Below are 19,545 nucleotides of genomic sequence, written 5' to 3'. Positions count from 1 at the left end.
AAACATGCAAAGTGCTGAGATGCAGGCAGGCAAAGAGGTTAGCATCAGGAAGACTGGAAAGAGTAGACCAGACGAGGCAGCTGTTAGTCTGGTAGGAACCTGGTAACTAAATGGGTAATCAAGTCAGAGACTAAGCGACTGGTTATAGGAATTAGGGTGTAGGGTAGAGCCTTCATCACCGGAACAAGGCAGAAAAAGTTGGTTACTAAGAGTCAGGCAAAAGGTCAGAGGCAGACTAAGACCTTCTGATCTGTTGAGGATGGAATTCATTCATGTGTTCAGTAAGAATTCTTGGGTATCTACTCCAGTCTGGGGGGTTTGGTGTGTTAACAGGCTGAGTTGGGGGTTCAAGTTATACCAGAGAGTGGAGCCAGCCTGAGTGTGGAGACCCCCTGATACCTGCTGTGGAGAAGCGAAGGATCAGAGGGCGGAATCAGCGGGGAGCCAGCCAGCTCGTGTTGTGTCGTGGATGACTGAATGTTAGAATTTGGAGCATTCTGGGGCAAAACAGGCCTGGAAGAAGTTGAAACTGAAAACTCAGAAAGTAACTTCTTTCAAGGAGCAGCAGAGAGACGGTGGGGCTTGATAAGAGTGATTCAGAATGGGGAGATAAAATGATGTCAAACACACAGCCTGTCTGCTTGTCGGCTTCTCCTAGCGCCCTGGTGGCAGCTGAAGAACCTGTAAGAAATACCTCTTGTGCCTTTTTGGGCTGCATGAACTGTTTCATCACACACTTGCCCTACTTTACCAAAGTTAAAACTTTCAGGAGGATGTGGAAAGCTATAAATTCTGACCTTGCCTAATTCAATTCAGATAGGCAAGACTAGATGCCTTTAACGTATTTCAGCTCAACATCTTCTGGTTAAACCTTGGACCCTGACCTACTTAGAAGAAGAAATACAGTAAGACAAGAGAAAAAGGAGGTAGAAAGAAGGATAAAAATTAAGAGATGTCTCATAATCTGTTACACATATTAGGGTAAAGTTAGGTCAGACAATCTCCTGTGACCTCTTTCTCTACCTGCCACTTATGGTTTTGAATTTCTTATAATCAAAGGTAGTACTTTTCATGAAGACCCCAAGAGCACTCCTCTGGGGAATGCCAGGGACTCCCTAAGTAGTCCGTTATTTAACCTTGACAAGATGAACTAAAAACTGACCTTAACAGTGACAAAATTAGGAGACATGCTATCGGATCTGGTTTCTTTCCTCACAACCTTATTTCTAGTGCTATTGTTCACGGTATTAAATAGAGTCAAAAGGTCTAGAGCTGAGTCAGAAATTACTGCTTGGCTTCTGACTGGCCTGATGGGGAGCAAATTATGTAACCTCCCCAAGCTCTCCTTTCCTTATCCGTAAAATGGTACTGTGATACATCACTTGTTCTGGTACCCTACTGGGCGATTTTAAAGACCGTGTATGAAAGCTAGTGAAATGATATGAGCACCCATGGAAGGCGGGCAGGTCCTTTCATAACTCAGCATATTTGAGCAAGGAATCTGTTACCAGAACCTGATTTTTTTTCCTCATTAGCTCTGTTGCCTTTGTCAATTCATTTGAGTTCCAAGTCTGGGTTTTTCCCCTTGTGAAAGAAGTACTCTGTGTTTCATACAGTTTTTAATGCATATGAAAATGACGTGGGTATACGAAGGTATAAAGACTATATGAATTATAATTCTTAACAATGTCCCAGAACAGAATACTTATATTATTGTTATAAATGTATTAATATAATTTTAAATTAGTATACCTATATCAGATCCTTTTAAGAATATTTTCATAGAGAATTGTTCTGATTTCTATGGCAGAATCAAATTTAAACCAGACATAATCACTTAAAAATGAAACATGAAACTAAAGTACACATAAAAAAATAACTGAGCGCTCCCTTAAAGGAAAGATCTTTCATATACTTCATCTACAATGGAGTCTTTTAGAAAACAAAAATGTTATAGTCAATTTTTGTCTGTAATTTATTAGTTTAATACTTTCTTGAATTTTGAGAAATATGGGTTTTGTACATATATATGGATAAGGTTATAAAAGAGTTTAGTTAAGCATGTTTGGTTCAGTTTTATATTGAGATTATTACCATTTGTTTGCATTTTTAAAAAAATAAAAATATTCTCCTTTATACTGGTTATATTCTAATGTTCTTTAATTTTTCATTTCCTTGCAAGATAATAGTTGGAGAAACTGCTGTGTTTTGCCTACAACTGGCCACAAGGGATTTTGAAAACCAAGAGAAAACTATTTTAACTGGAGATTGTTGCTATATAAACCCACTGGTGAGGAGAACTGTACGATTTCTTGGTATGTGTTCATTGAATTGTTTTTATTATTGCTGAAACAATGTTTATGTATAAGCTAATCTTTAAAATGACCAGTATTTTAACTGTATGCAAATATTAGGTTATATTTTCTTTGAAATGTTTCAATTTGGTTTTAAAAATAAACACTGCATACTATTTTCTCTCTTGCTTTGCAAGACTCCATGGTGTCAGTTCCATATTATTTTAAGGGAAAAAAAAAAACCCCACCACATTTGGATATTTAATATTCCTAAAGAAACTAAAAATTACATAATTAAAAGAAGTGATTTACTGTGTCTATTAAATTTCGGAAACAATGCCTAGGGAGAAATGATAAGGTAGGTTGTTGATCATGAAGGACAAGAAAAATAATTTGACAAATAAAAGAAATGTTGTATTTGTTAATTTTCATATATAGAACTCCATGAACTATTTTTGAGCTGTTTTTTCCTATGCCAACAAAAATATATTGGTGATTTTATTAGAGGACAAGATTTACTGATACTTTGTCTCAAATTCTAGCACTAATACATACGAACATTGGCAAATTACTGAAAATCATTTCAGTAGACACTTGGCCAACACAGGTTTTTGAACTGACACAATAAAATTTAACATAGGTTATTTTTTCCTGGCTTTATCAGATTAAAAAAAAAGTATGTATATACTATATAACATTTAAGACAAATTCTGATCAGTATTAAGATTGTTACTGTAACTCTTCAATATATTTCTCATATTGATAGGATCAAGATGAAGACTTTGGATATATTATGCGTAGATCACCTAATCTATCAATCAGCCCACTAAAGACTAATCAAATGTCATCAGACCTTTAAATTACTCTGAAGACAAAACGTCTTCCTATCTAAAACTGTTCTTTTTATTTTCATCAACTTAACACATCTCCACAGCCCTCATTTATACTGTTAAAGGGATAACTTTTATATGAAACTTTAAAACTTTTATTTTTCGCATGGATCAGTACTGCGTTCTTGACCTATTTATCCTTGCATGAGTCATTTAATAACAAAATAAACAACACTATACTCAGAACTAAAGCAAGAACCTTCCTAAATATTGCTAAATTATATTATGCCTACTTAAGTAAAATATTTTTATGCATTTATACACGTACTTCTAAAGAATATCCAAGCATATCTCTGAGATCCTGCAAGCTCATTTCCAGGCTACCACGGTTAAGTGAATATCACAGTAAAGCAAGTCACATGAATTTTTTTGGTTTCCCAGTGCATATAGAAGTTATGTTTACAATATATTGTAATCTATTAAGTGTACAATAGCATTACGTCTAAAAAATGTACATGCCTCAATTAAAGAAAACTTTATCGCTAAAAACTGCTAATCATCGCCTGAGCCTTTAGTGAGTCGTAATCGTTTTTCTGGTGGAGGGTTTTGGCTCAGTGTTGCAAACTTCTGACTAATCAGAATGGTGGTTGCTGAAGGTTGGGAGGGGCTGTGGAAATTTCTTAAAATAAGACAGCAATGAAGTTTGCCACATTGTTTGACTCTTCCTTTCACAAATGACTTCTCTGTAGCGTGCAGTGCTGTTTGCTAGCGTTTTACCCACAACGGAACTTCTTTCAAAGTTGGAGTCAGTCTTCCCAAACTCTGCTGCTGCTTTATCAAGTTTACGTGATTTTCTAAATCCTTTGCTGTCCTTTGGACAGTCTTCACAGCATCTTCACCAGGAGTTGATTCCATCTCAAGAAACCACTTTCTTTGCTCATCCACGCAAAGCAGCTCCTCATCCACTCAGGTCTGACCATGAGATGGCAGCCCTTCAGCCCCACCTTCAGGCTCCGCCTCTAATCCTGGTTCTTCTGCTGAGTCCACCACATCTGCAGTTACTTCTTCCACTATGTCTAGAACCCCTCAGAGCCATCTGTAAGAGTTGGAATCTTCTTTCCAACTCCTGTTAATGCTAATATTTTGACCTCTTCCCAGGGATCACAAATGTTTTTAATGGCGTCTAGAATGGTGAATCCTGTCTAGAAGATTTTCAAGCTTGCTTTGCCCAGATCCATCAGCGGAATCACTATCTATGGCAGCTATAACGTTAAGAAATGTAATTCTCAAATCATACCACTTGAAAGCCAAAATTAGTCCTTGATCATGGGCGGCAGAATGGACGTTGCGTGAGCAGGCGTGAAAACAACCTTAAGCTCATTGTACGTCTCCACCAGAGCTCTCGGGTGACCAGGTGCGTCATCAATGAGCAGTCGAATTTTGAAGGGATCTTTTTTTTTTTTTTTTTCCTGAGCAGTGGGTCTCAACAGTGGGCTTAAAATATTTAATAAGCCATTTTGTAAATAAACATGCTGTCATCGAGGCTTTGTGGTTCCATTTATAGAGCACAGGCAGAGTATATTTAGCATCGTTCTTGAGGGCCCTAGGATTGTCAGGATGCTAAATGAGCATTGGCTCCAACTTAAAGTCACCAGCTGCATTAGCCCCTAGCAAGTGAGTCAGCCTGTCTTTTGAAGCTTTGACGGCAGGCATCGACTCCTTCTCTCAGCTAGGAAAGTCCTAGACGGCATCCTGTTCCAGCATAAGACTGTTCTGTCCCCACTGAAAATCTGTCGTGTATGTGGCACCTTCGCCGGATCTTCCGGGATACTTACTGCAGCATCTACATCAGCGCTCGCTGCATCACCCTGCACTTCCAGGTTTTGGGGATGGCTTCTTTCCTGAAAGCTCATGAACCAGCCTCTGCTGGCTTCAGACTTTTCTTCAGCAGCTTCCTCACCTCTCTCAGCTTCTGGAGAGCTGGAGAGAGGTAGGGCCTCACGCTGGCTTAGGTTTTGGCTGGAGGGAATATTGCGGCCGGTTTGACCGTCTCTCTGGACCACTAACGCTTTCTGCAAATCAGCAATAAGGCTCTTCCACTCTCTTATCATTTGTGTCTTCACTGGAGCAGAACTTGTAATTTCTTTCAAGAACTTTCCCTTTGTATTCACAACTTGGCTGTTTGGCACCAGAGTCCTAGCTTTGGGCTTATCTTGGCTTTTGATGTGCCTTCCCCACCAAGCTTAATCATTTCTGTCTTTTGATTTAAAGTGAGAGGTGTGTGATTTTTTTCACTTGAACACTTAGCAGCTGTTAGAGGATTTGCACAGGATTAATTGCTTAATTTCAGTAACGTTGTGTCTCAGGACGTAGGGAAGCCCGAGGAAAGGGAGAGACACGGGGGTTACGGCTGGTTGGTGGTGCGGTCAGAGAACACACATTTATCGATTCAGTTCTTTGTCTTATGCAGGTGCAGTTTGTGGTACCCTCAAACCATCACCATAGTAACATCAAAGAGCACTGATCACACATCAGCAATAGCAAATATAATAGTGAGAAACTTTGAAATATTGTAAGAATTACTAAAATGTGACACAGAGACACAAAGTGAGCAAATGTTATTGGCTCCAAAAATGGCGCCAATAGACTTACTCAACACAGGGTTGCCACATGCCTTCAATTTGTAAAAAATGCGCTGCCTGCAAAACTCAACACAGCGAAGCTCAGTAAAGCGAGGTATGGTATATGGCACAAAGGAAAGCGTGCTTTTAAGTCTCTGTGTGTTTCTTACTTCTCATACGATTTTAGAAAATATTTAGGAGTGCTTGATTTGTTTACTTTTTCCTTGCTTATCATGATTTGGGTGTTTCCGGTCTGTTATGATAAAATGGGAAGCTTGTGAGCAAAGCGTTACTGCATAATAGAACGTCACTCTTTATAGCGACATTATTCTGGAGGTCAGCGCAGTGGATACACTCATGGGATCTCACTTAAATAAATATCTTCATAGTCGGCTGCAATATTGGCCTTGGGCCTGATGTGCTGACATTTTAATTCCAAAGCATATTTGGAAACTTTACAAGTATCAAGAGACATTTCCTTATCCTTATCAAATATTCCTCTTTCCTTTAAACAGGAAAACTTACTACACCAGATCAAAAGAATGGTTTGGTTAAATAAAATGAATACATCTCAGCCGAGGTCACAAGAGAGGAGAGAGAAAGACTTACCATTTAGGTTCCCAGGCTGGGCCATGAGATTTGGAAGGAAGAGGCTGTGTACAGTAACATTTTATTAAGCTTCGTTCTCTTCCATTCCTCTGCCTCTGCTGAATTTCTGATTTAATAACATTTACTTGCATGGCTCATGGAATGCTGGTAAGATGTAAAGAAAGCTTTTTATTGCTTTGAAATTTTTTTGAGAAAGAGAGCACTAATGTCCTTCTTTCATTGCCATTTGTACACACGTAGAGTTTCACGATGTGCAGGTCTGTGTGCATGAACCTTTTATAACCTTACATAGTATTTTGAAAATGAAAATGAGAGTCATGCATCTAATGCTGCAAAATTATTTCTGTGATCCTGGTGATTTCCTACACAGCAGCCACTAATTATGTAAAGGCTTGGGAAACAAACAGTTCAGAAATATATGACTAAGAAAAAAAATCTAATTATTATAATGGAATTTTATGACTTTTTAATGAACTGACTATTTTGGAAGTGTTATTTTGTTATAGTCTTAAAATGTGCTGATGGATTTTATTATCCAAAACTATTTTTAAAAATGGGTTTCTTTACATTGGTACCACGTCCTTGAAGACTGTATCTATAAGTTTAACTGAAAATGATGCCAAAGTATTTACTTTGCCTACCCTACCTAATAAAGATAAGTTTTGGCAGTAACGATCAATGACATTGAATTTAGAAAATATTTTTGGTATTTGAGTAAATTGGCATGTTTCTGACAAAGGAAGGGGGAACTTAGGTACTTAATTCTATGCCTTCAGGTAAACAAAACAAATCATAAATTTCCATGCTGTGAAGATGATTTTAAAACTATAATCTAATTGTTTTATTATTGACTAAATTGTCCCAAATGGTGACAAATTAAAACTCAATCCCAAAAAGATAATGTGGGTCTTAGTTACCCGCTGTTATGGGACTTTTAAAAATGTCTCTGAAGGCAGTATAGAGATTAATCTGAGAACGTTCTGCTTGACTCCTGATTTTCCGTGATATTTAAGTGAAGGCTGGTGGCACTGCATCTTACCTCGAATTGGCGCCTCCAGTAGAGTTAACACCAGTTTGCATGGGTTTAAGAGGCACAGTCAAAGGGAGACAACTGCTCTGCTTTGTGTTGGGAAGATTAAAAAAATATATTTTCAAAAACAGGGAGAAAATTAGGATTGCTAACATTAGTGGAAGGTGATAGACCAAACTGCCTCAAGCGAAATGTGTCTCCATTTAAAAAAAAATCACATCACCCAAACACAGCCTTAGAATAGACTTTCTTCTTTTATCTTGCGTCTTATAAACCTGGCATGCATAGAGATGTAGCCAGTGGTAGACAGCTCAGTATGTTAAATAATTTAACACTCCCACCGCTTCGGAAAGCACAGGGAGGCACTGGAGGGAGGGCAATGGAAGGAACCATATGATGTAAAAATGGATGGATGGTGAACTCTTTTAGAGTTTCTGAACTATTGCCGTGTTGGTTTATTGTAAACTGAAACATACACACACACACACACACCAAAAAACCCCAAAGTTAACATGGTTTGTTTTCTTCCTCAGGAATTTATACATTTGGACTGTTCGCTACAGATATCTTTGTAAATGCTGGACAAGTAGTCACAGGAAATCTGGCTCCACATTTTCTGGCCCTGTGCAAACCCAACTACACGGCCCTCGGATGCCAGCAGTATACGCAGTTCATCAGTGGGGAAGAGGCCTGCACGGGGAACCCGGATCTCATCATGAGAGCAAGGAAGACGTTTCCGTCCAAAGAAGCGGCCCTCAGTGTCTACGCAGCGATGTATCTGACAGTAAGTAAGAGTCAGAAACCTTTCTTAGTCTGTCTTTCTGTGAATTCTCCCGAAGTGGAAATTATTCCTCCCTGCCATAGTGGAAGTCACATTAAAAGCTTTCTGCAGGCCATTTAATTTATTTTTAATAATAGCTGTTTTTGCTGTGGATAAAATTAAGTCAGTTGGCTCTCATGAGATTATGTGTGGGCAGTTGGTTGCATTAAAAAATACAGCCATTAGCATTTCTATTTGAGAATATGTTTGTCTTTATATTAAGTAGAGCTTAATGGAAATGAATTTGTCCTATTAGCAGTCCCCATAAACGTTTAATGGTGCAATTAGAAGGACTACCCAGGCCTCTTAGATACCTACTCAAGCTCTGATGTTCTCTGGTGAAGGGGGGCCAAGAGGCACTCTTTTTCTAGAAAGTTCTTTCATTATTGGTTAACTACATTATCGTAATATCTCAACCAGTGTTTTAATATTTTCTGGTAGAACTAACCAAAATGCTGTTGTAAATTATATATATATATATATATTCTTTATTCTTGGGTATTTGCCATCATTTTGGTGGTGAGAACCAGGCCCTAAGTGCAGCTGTCTTCGGACAGCCACGTGTAGGTGGAAGTAAGTGGTCACGCTGAGTGCATTTCTGATCTGCAGGAGGAGAAGGCAGGGCAGCTCTTGGTCCCTGTATTTGTGTCCATCGGCCTTCCCCTCTGCACCAGAATCTGCCTTGAAGCCATGGAGTCGGACTCCAAAACATGCCTCGTAGGCTTTTCCACAGCTACAGCAGGGCGTTCAGAGAATTTTTTCTTTGGGGGTCCTCCTTGCCAGTGGTGCCAATATCTACTTCTTTCTGATTTCAGCTCAATGACAAGAGATCTCAGGACCAGTCTGAACCCAAATTCGATCATTTCTAATTACATGAAAAAATTCGGAATTATTTTTACCCTCTAAGAACTATTTGATTATGGAAATGTTTCTAATGTTCCTAACGTATTCTTGTCAGTTTATCTCTGAAAGCAGAGAGAATAACTCCTGCGACACCCCTACTTGAGACTGGAAATAATAATCACCAAGTAAAGGACAATTTGAGAGGGGGAACTATGGCATCGTACCTAACATTCACAATGGCAGGATGATTTCGGAGGTCATAAGGGTATGCATTTTAACATTTTTAAAGTTTTTAAGCCAAGTTAATTCTACCACTCACTGTCTGGAATTTTTTTAAAATTCCAATGAGAAAAATTTTTATAGAGTTAAGGATTAAATCCTATCCCATCCATTTTCTCTTCTGATTTCTGTATAATTCCCCAGTTACAATGCCCTTCTTGTCCTCACTCTGCTCCCAACTCTGTTCCTCTAATTTCCCCCGATTCTTTAGCGCATCACTTGTGCTTTCTGCTGCACATTCTAAGGTACTTCTAGACTTCACGTGAAATCTTCTAATCCATGCATGTTCTTTCCTGTTCACTAAATTTCTTGGCTGAACATTCTACCTCTCCTAGAAGATGGAGTATTCAGCCTTAATATGAAGATCTAAAACTTGAGTGAATCAGGAGTCAGAAATTACGTTTCACTCCTGATCATGGCATCTAACTCTGATGCTTGCATTTGTGTCTGAGTATACAGATCTGCATAGACATATGATGAAGCCAATGACTTGAGACAAATTCCGGAATACTCTCTGACCCCAGATACTGTTACATGATTATCTTAGCACTGATGCAGATGATGGGTTCTGCTGTGTGATCAGGGTGTGCCAATGGTGGTGAATGTGCTAGCAGAGTGGAATACTTGGTCTTTATGTTTTCTGCCCAAGTGGTGTTTCCGAAGGCATTGCTATGGGAGAAGGTGCTATCCGTTTATGTACTGTAAAAATGTCTTAGCATCTTGTCTTGCCCTGGTCTGCTGGCATTTGTTTTAGCAACTTCTTATCTGATTTGTTTTAGGAGCTTACTCGAAGGCATTTATTTAAGCAACTTTTGGATTATAAGCCATATTCTTCTAGTCTGTAATAAAAACTTGGAGCTGTTTTAATAATATTAATTATTGTTATTAGCAAATATTTTTGACCATTTACTATACGTCAGGCACTAGGGCTTCACTTTTACTAATTTATTTAATATATTACTAATTCTTATTTATCTGTTATTAAAATTATTATTATTATTGTTATCATTGATTATTTACACTAACTTATTGAATCCTTACAACAGCTCCTTGAAGGATGTACTATTATTATGCCCATTTTACAGATGAGGACACTCAGCAGGTGAAGTCACTTGCCCAGACTCATAGAACCACCTATTTTCCTGGCTACAGTGATTCCGAATGTTCCAGAGAGGGAGTCATTAAATAATATTAGCCTTCACGGGTGTCTGGTTAGCTGAATTCCCTCCTGCTCCTGCATACTCCCCAGTGCTCATAAAAGTCAAAACCAAAGGTTCAGATGATAGATATGTTTAGAGAAAAAAAAAATTTAATAACACTCCAGCACTCAGGAACCTTCTATCATTAAACAGCGGTTCAGACTAAAAGTCAGGATTCCTGCTTGTAATTACATTGACGGGTCCCACTGTCTTTGTAACAATAGATCCTGTTCTCCGCTAGCTGCTCTTCCCCCTTCCCTGCCACCCCTGTGCGTGAGGAGTGGGTGGCTGCCATGGCAACTCCGAATATAACTCCGGCTGCACGTGGAGGCCTTACAGTCAGGATTTGCCGTTGTATTTGAACCCGTATACATACATATTTTTTCCTAGCTTCACTAGAGACATCTTGGAAAACTTTGTAATAGAAATGTTGGGATGTTTTAAACTAACACAGCCTCATAAAATGCTTGCCAGATTCTGACATGTAGGTAAATAGGGGAAAACAGCCATATTATTCAATGTTCTCTGTGGAACTAGGCTGATTGCCTGCTATATTTAGGTCGAGATATATTTGTTTAATGTGGCATAGGGGTTACACATGTATATAAACACGTAAATAAAAGTTAATGAGCCCTGTTATGAAGCATGTGAATCAGAACGGAAGAATATTTTTATGAACTTGAACTCTCCCTTAGCATTTGACTTTAATGAAGACTTTGGGGGTAATTTGATCACCGAGTTGTTCTCTTTTGCTTTGCTGAGAACTTTCAGGGAAAAAAAAAAAAATTCTACGCCTGTTTTTGCAAATGCTGTCGGTTTCCCAGGAAATAATTCTAAAGGTTATTTAACCCTCATTAAATTTATAATTCAGTGTTAAGTTGCATTAGAATAATATTTAAATTTAGCTTCGTGGTATTTCTTTTCATATAAAAATGGGTAAAGTTTTGTTTTTGTTTTTGTTTTTGTTTTTGTTTTTTAATTAAAGTCAGGTGAAACTCCAAGGTTGAGAATGAGGCATACAGTTTGGTGACTTTCCAGTTGACCTCGTAAACCGTTGAAGCCAAAAGTCATAGAATGGCCTCTTTAGGTCTTCTAATTCTGACCTTAGATTTTCTGAAAATCTTAAAAAAATAAAGGAAGAGTCAGCTACATTTACTGACCTTTTCCCATTATCTGCTGCCTCATAACAACCCACCCTAAACCTCAAAACAACAAGAATTTATGAGCCTCAGGATGCTGCAGGCTGACCTGTGGTTTTCTTGGTGGTCAATCTTTGTTGCATCTCTCATGAGTCGTGTTCAGCTGACCAGTCAGCTGGGGGTGGAGGAACTGGGACAGCCCGGAGAGCCGGGCTCTCATGTTCTCAAGACGTCTTTATCATGGGTTGTTTTCCCTGCCACAGTCTTAGAGCAGCCTTCCAAGAGGGCAGAGGCCCAAGCTGCAAGGCATCTTGGGGCACAGGCTCCAAAACTTGTTCAGCACCCCCATGGCTGCACTTTCTCGGTCCAGGCAAACCATAAGGCCAGCCCAGATGGATGGGGGTGAGGAAGAGTCTCTACCTAGAGATGGGAGGCCCAGCAAAGTCAGACTGTGAAGAGGTGAAAGGACCGGGAAAGGAGGAATCTGTGGACATTAAACAGTTCACTGCAGGTGCTCCCGAAACACTAGCGGAAAGCCCTGGAGTAGCATTTTCCTGTCTTCTTCCACCTCGTTGGTGGCAGGTCATTCGTGTCATCCTGCTCTCACTGCCCACATGGCCCTATCTTTTATGAAAAGCTCACAAGGTCCCACGTGCAGGAGTGACTGCCCACAGGCTGCCAAGACAAGAGTCAAATGAACACAGCCCACTGGTGTCTGTCTGCCCCTCCGTTTGTGACGTTTTACCTAATTCTGCAGAGGGACATGAGCAGGCTGTCATTCTGGGGCACAGGAATTGGGGAAGCATGCCAGGTTACTCACAGCTGACTCCATGAGACTGACTGGTCAGGGACTGGGTTTGGAGAAGAAGGATTGGGGTGGGTAAGAAGGAAGGCTCTGGGCTACCTTCAAGAGTTTGTCTTCACTGGCTGGTGAGACCTGGCTTCCATCGGAAGGCCATTCCTCTAAATCTTCCCTGCTCAGGAGTAATTCAGTGCAGAAATGGATACAGTCCCTGTGCTCTGGATTTCAATTGAGCAAATTTGTGTCTACTAGATAATGTACCAAAAAGCATTTATTGGGCACGCACGCGTAATGTGGCTGCTCTTGTCTGCTTGTCTACCGGTGCTGTGACCCTGCGAGTAGTCGACTGAGTTTCTGCTGCCAGCCTTCAGCGAAGTGTTATTGGTAGCGGGTGGGGGAAGGTACAGAAGATCTGCAGAGTACCCATTGGGTTCCACTGTTTTCACTACCACAGACCCCTTTTATAGCTCACCTCTTCCCATTCCCCCCAGTCCTCCATGCACTCCATGTCTTTATCTTCTGTTGAACAGATTAACACTTTTGCATCCCAACTTGGGCCCAGATATTAAACAATGGTCCATAATAATAAAAATATAATACGCTGTTTTGAAACTGCATAATGCAATTATTAAAATGGCACACGTACAATTATCAAATAATAAGCAGTAAATGATTAAAGACACATGGATACCCTGCATCTTGACTTGAATTTTACCTGGCGTCCATACGTGACACTTACATTTGGGGATGCTGTGATTGGCCCGTGGCTTTATAGTGGTATCTGGTTCTCTAGTCACATCACAACAATTCCCGTGTCTCCCGCAGCGTATCGGATCCACTCAGCAGCGTGTGCTCACCATTGTCGCCAACTGACTCACTGTAGTTCCAGCCCAAAGCAAAGAGTACTGACTTTTTAGTTACTGCACTTTTGCCTACGATGGATAGATACAATATCCCACTAGGCTCCTTGAAATATTGAAGAATATGTCGTAGAACTCCATTAAGACGTCAGGAGGTTAGGTGTGAGCGGTCTCCAGCCTGGGGATGGCTGGCAGCACCTACACATTCTAATTGGGAAAACAGGACTGACTGTCACAGGGCAGTGGGAGGTGGTCAGGGCTGCGCTGTGACTTTCGTGGGGCCGAGGTACTCATGTGTGCCTTCATGGCCCCCCTCCGCCTTTAAATATAAATATAAATGCAAATATAAATATAAATATATAAATATGTATATATTAGAACCTCATTGTTGTAAGAACGCATTTATAAATAATATATGTTAAACATTTTCTTCAACCTAAATGCTCACTTTTTCCTTCTGATTTTAAGAGATTAAGACGATTTCATGGGTCCCTAGAAGTACCATCAGCCCTAGAAGTATTGCAGTGCCTACTGGATAAGTTTGTCCTGGGGATGGTACATAATAAAGTTCTAAGTGAAATATAATCTTTAGCGTATCTGGTAACAACCATGGGAGCCACTCTGTGCCCAGGAGGGAAGAGGCCATTATTGGTAAGCATCAGGGAGCAGTACTTCAGAAATAAGTGGTTCTTGGGATAGGGTTGGAGATGGATATGATTTGAACAGGGAAAGAAGAAGCAATTCCAGGTCAGGGGACAGAGGGGGCAAAGGCAAGGAGCAAGAAGCAGCAGATGCAGTTAGGGGCCAGTGACAGGCGCACCGCAGATGGGGAGCAGAAGGGGTGGCTGGTGGTGGGCAGGGGGAGGAACTGTGGGATTTAAGGATTAGCAAGAATAAATCAATCAGAAAGACCTTGTAAACCAATCTGAGGCTTCATGCTTGAGTTAATAAGCAAGACAGAGTTGAAAAATGACGTGATAGAAGCAGTTCTTTAGAAGGGTTTTATTTATTTATTTCAATCCCATAAATATATATTGAATACCTAGAATGCGTCAAGCTGGTGCATTCTGATACAGTCCTTCTGAAGTTTAAAATGGTCTGATGGAGAGTAAAGAGGGATTTTAAAAGGAAAAGACAAAACTTAAAAGTAAAGAATATTTGAAAGAGATTGTCAGTCTCAGATGTGAAATGATAAGGATTTGAATTCAGTTGGTTTCCTTAAAATTGAAAGCTGTGGTGCTGATGAGACCAGAGTCCGATGATACGAGACGTACAGATTTGAACAACTGGGGGTCTCTGAGCATCTTCTCTTCGAGCACAGGAGTAGGAAAGTCAGACCAGACCCAGAGCCAGCAGTCTGGTGTGCAGCTCGGGTTTCACACACCATCACCAGCTTAGATGCTATGGCTACATGGAGCCAAATCCCTGGGCCCAATTTTAGCATTTTTTACTGCTTCCTTGTTTCCAATCTCTATTCCCCAGCTTCCATTTATCGAAAGGAAACAGTCTAGCATCATACTAAGCCCTCTGTACACCGTAATCTTCACAAAGGCTGCGATGAAGGTCTGGCTGTCTTCCTTTCCCAGGTAACAACACTGAGGCCACAAGAGGCTAATGAAGTTTTGCCCAGAGTCACTCAGCTAGTATTAGAGTCGGGAATGTGACTCCAGGTCAGTGTGACTCCAAAGCCAGCATTTGGTCTCTTACATCACACTGCCTCCTGAGATGTGCCCCTGTGAAGAGAAGGCAGCTCCGTTCTGAGTTATCTTCAGAGCCCAGTGCCTTACCCATAGTAGCTGAAGAAAACTAGTTAGGTGATTTTAATTGAAATGTTGTGTGATATGAATTAGAAAGGATGTGGGGGAAAAAATGTGCATTCCATAAGTTCCTGTTTCACGTCCTGTTTTTCAGGCAGCCAAGTAGCTCAAACACTAAAAGAAATATGAATGGTCATGATTGTCAAGTTTTTAATTGTACTTTGATTTTAAGTGGATGCATATTTTATTCTTATGACCCTTAAGTTTGAATATCTTATGTTCTGCACGTTGTTTGCAATGTTAAAGAACTTTAATTGCTTCTAAAATGACAACTTCGAAGTTATCTTTAACTTCTTTACAATGTACAATAACTGGCTACATAATAACCTCACCAGCCTCGGCCGTTCTAACTGCTGACTGGATCTCTGTGGTAAGCAGTTTCGCTTTGATGGGGTCCAGCAGAACCCGAATTATAACGGGCAGCTCTGAACGTGCGGTCATTTGATACCCTGGGGTCAAACAGTCCATCTCTGCTGGGCCCACTGACACACTCACACGTCTCCTTTTTAAAAGACACCCCATTCCCTGCTGCCGATGTCGTGGCCTTGCAGGAGCCAGCACCGTGATTCTCGCACTTACTGCCATAAGCCCCAGGCTGTGTGCTTCCCACCGCTGGCGCTCGAGCACCGTAGGGTCTGCTGGATCGTGTGGCCCAGGTGACAGATTGTACTTATGGCAGAGCCCTTCCTGCTGCCGCCCCAGCTTTTCGTGTCACCTGGTACCTGGGCCAGAACGGTATTCATAAGCGTAGGATGTGTTTCCTTAAGAACGCAAAGCGATCTAAAGGTGCCGTGCTTCCCTTCTTTGCGGTGGGAACACAAGGTGCAGTCGTTTGTACTTAACTTTGGAGGGTATGTCTAGCACGGCCCTGACCAGTGGGTCCCTGAGAGCTTTACTGATGTCCCAGGTCCCTGAATCTTATACAGTTTACCTCCCAAGGTCTGGAATGCGTGTGTCTTCCCCAGGACCCCAGTGAGCTAACCACCTCTTGTTTATCTTGCCTGATCAGAATGACATTTTTGATGTAAAGGATCCATATGGCAGCCTGTGAGATGTCCAGAATGTCCACCTCACTGCAGACTGTGATATGGCAAAGAGCAGGAGAGTGAACGTCGCCCTGACATAAACTGGGGTGTGAGGAGCTGCCTGTTCCACGTGAATGTGAGCTGTTTCTCATCCTCTTTCTTGAATGAGAGAGAAAAGAACGCATTTGACAAATCAATGGCCGCTACTCCTCGGTTGATGATTCAGTAGTCTATGGTCATTCTCCAGGATCTGTCTAGACTGGTGAACTGAATGGAGATAGGAGAAGAACTACCACCCCCACATTCTTGAGATCTTAAGTGGTGGCATCAAATCTTCAACATCCCCCCTTCCCTAACACAGTATTATGTTTGATGTACTATCCTGCAGGAGTGGGAGAATACAGTTTCATAAGCTTCCGGTTGAGTTCCCCCAGGGCTCCACCCTCCCAGGGGAACACGACCACTGGGTGTGCTCTCATACCGAGGAAGTCCACTGTGAGCCAGACTTTGGCTTGGACTCACTTGTTATCTAGTCCCCGTGTGACCCTGCTCTGACACGAGGCCATGGTGATGTTAATTCAGGTGTCTGGGAACCAGTGCCCACTGGGACTATGTCCAATAGTCCTCAAAATATCTAGGTGCTCTCTTTTCCCCAGTGTATCGCCGCTGACTAAATGATCACGGGTCCTTTTGGAGAAGGACCCAGGAAATCATTACAACACATACTTTCTGTTGTGCTGCAGGGTCCTTCCCTTGGGGACCAGCTGCCTCTTCAGTCAGTGAGTTTCATCCAGGTTAGAGAACTGCAGAAAGAATTAAAATATTATATTGGGGCATCTACTCTCAGCTCTGCAGCCTTGCTTTCTTGTGATTGTATATTAATTGTGAGCCTCATTGGCTCCCCATATGTTTAGCCCCTAGAAAATGCTGCCATTTATAAATCATCTTCAGAACTGCTGGCTGGGCAAGTCCCCTTGGCTGTCCCTCAGGCCTTCAGCATCACCGTAACAATTACGATACTCCCTCCCACCCCATCCCTGCTTCTGATGGTTCAGCACTGATACCTGGCTTCTGTTTCTTCGGGTCCCTCATAATCCACATGGACATCAAGGAGCCCAGCTCTGTGGGAGCCTCTCCTCCCATCACCCTCGCCTGCACCGGGGCAGCACTGCCAAACTTGCGCGTCATGCCGTGCCCCTCTCACCAGCGGTGCGTCCACTAGGTCCTCCCAGGGTACCTAATCCTCTGGGGTGCCTTGGAGACTCCTCTCCTGCGTCCATCCCAGGAATGCCCACTTCTCTGAGGCTTTTCATTCCTTCCCCCATCTGCCAAGGCAATGCAGGCACATCAGCTTCATTAAGAGAAGGCAGTCGTTTTCTCTAGGCTTGTAGGAGCCAGCCCAGCAAGGTATTTCTATGGTTCCCTGGGGCCTGGTGAAAGTGTTAAATCCCACATCCCCAGGGAGAGTGTCCTCATGTCAACAAATGCTCCCTTATCCTGTTTCTGTTTCACCGTCGTTGATAAAACCCCCTTCTGAATCCAGCCGCAGAGGTCTGCCCTGGCTCCGGGAGGCGTGTGCCGGCTAATTCTTGCAGCAGTTTGGGGGAGGAGTCTGTCCGCTTCTCAGTAGGTTCGTCACATCCCGGGCACCAGTCACCACTGGTGGCTTTGAGCAATTGCATTGCTGCCTGGCGGACTGTCTGTGCATAGGTTGGGATCCTTATTTCCAGGCAAGATATGTTGCCAAACCCATCTGACCACCTGCTTTCTTAGACTAGCCCTGGTACCAATTACGCTTCTCCAAAAAGTGGACAAGATTTATTGGAGGATTGGAGGGGGGCAATATTTGCAAAAGTTAGAGGAAAGAAGCAAGATTGGATGGGGGAGTCTCAGCCAGTCTTGAGCAGGGGTAGAAAAGCCCCATGTTGGGCATAAATGGCCAAGCCTTAGTACCCCTGCCATGCTCAGTCACTGGTCAGGGGCTGGCCAGCAAGCTTGTGGCCTCTGCTCAAACACTGTGGAATCTAGATGCACGGCAAGTGGAGACTCTCAGCTCACTGCTCTCCTAAGAGGAGAACAGCTTGCTCTTTCCTGAAGGGAGGGCAGAGCACTTGCCTCTGTGGCTGCCCCGCGGCTCTCATCTGTCAGGTAACGCACAGCAAGGGGTTAACAGTGCGGCATGTTATCTTCTGTGAGCCTCCCTGTGTCAAATATATTTGCCCTTGAAGTGCCTTAATGTACAGGAAAAAAATTTCTGTAAACTTCTGAAAAAAGCACTGTAATTTCAATCATCAAACTCCTAACTTGAAGATATAGTTCAAGTCAAAGAGATTTCTTGCCACCTCTTCCACTGCAGTAGAAAAGAGATGACCTTCTGTGAACACAGTCTGCTTTGAGCCTTTTGTTTGTCTGTGCCATTTAAAGAAACTCTTGGAAGGAGAACATAGGACTTCAAATAACAAATAGAAATCACTCTATAATAATATAGAAATTTCGAGTATAAAAATAACTTATTATTGAGAGCTTACTGGGCTAAGCACCTTGCACGCAGTAGATTTAGTGCTTTCTTTCCTTTGTCAAACATCTTAATCAGGCATCTTTCTCTATATAGGGATGTGTGCTTTTAGCTTTTACACAATGTAGGGAAATATGATTTCCTGAGACATGCTGAAATTTCCATTATCAAAAAATAAAACCAACGTTCGCACAGAAACTATCCATTAATTTGAGCTACCATCCCATTTCTGAAAGAAACTTCTGGGAAGATAAGTTCATACTGCTTCACCTTTGAAACTATTCAGAATGTGGGTTTTGCCCCTCCCCATCCTGCCCACACTCTACCTAAACTACTCAGAATTCATCCACCAGAGAGCTTATCAAAAGCCTCTTCAGATCCTCGGCTTGCTGGCCGTCTCAGTGACATGGAGCTCCTGATCACCGCCTCCTGTCTGAGCTTCTCTTTCTTCAGACTTTGAGAACATTGTATTTTCCAAATTTACCTCTTCCCTCATGAAGTGCTTTCCTGCAATGTCAGAAAAATCATCTATGAGCATTTACCAGGTTTCTGTTCCTGACCTCCTTTCCTTCCGTTATCCCTCCCAAGGGTGATCTCATTCACTGCCACTCCCACGTCTTTTCAACCCCCCAAACTCCTTCACTGGCCTCAGCCTCTCTCCTGAACTCCAGAGTTTACTCCTAACTTGAACATAAATATGTTGTGTTTCACCAGCTCCTTAAACTCAGCATCTCAGAAATGAAAACCATGACCTCGCTCCATCGTAGCCCTGGCTTCTGTGTCTTCTGATTTGCTTGTCGGCATTCCCACCCTCCCAGCTACCCAAGTGAAAGGTCTGAGTCATCCTCAGCTCCTCCCACTT

General features: G+C 41.9%; 1 protein-coding gene across 6 annotated transcripts in view; it reads left to right on the top strand.

Moving 5' to 3' along the window:
* The window catches only part of PLPPR5 (phospholipid phosphatase related 5), a 102,723-nt gene that overhangs the window by 37,456 nt on the left and 45,722 nt on the right, over positions 1-19,545 (top strand). For all 6 annotated transcript variants that reach the window (XM_045513232.2, XM_045513233.2, XM_045513236.2 and 3 more), the window contains exons 2-3: positions 2,183-2,315; positions 7,918-8,168. In XM_045513232.2, coding sequence (XP_045369188.1) covers positions 2,183-2,315; positions 7,918-8,168 — 384 coding nt within the window. The remainder of the gene's footprint in view (positions 1-2,182; positions 2,316-7,917; positions 8,169-19,545) is intronic.

The sequence above is a fragment of the Camelus bactrianus genome, chromosome 9, assembly GCF_048773025.1.
Source record: "Camelus bactrianus isolate YW-2024 breed Bactrian camel chromosome 9, ASM4877302v1, whole genome shotgun sequence".
Taxonomy (NCBI): domain Eukaryota; kingdom Metazoa; phylum Chordata; class Mammalia; order Artiodactyla; family Camelidae; genus Camelus; species Camelus bactrianus.
Note: the sequence above shows the minus strand (reverse complement) of the source record. Positions and strands in the feature narration are given on the sequence as shown.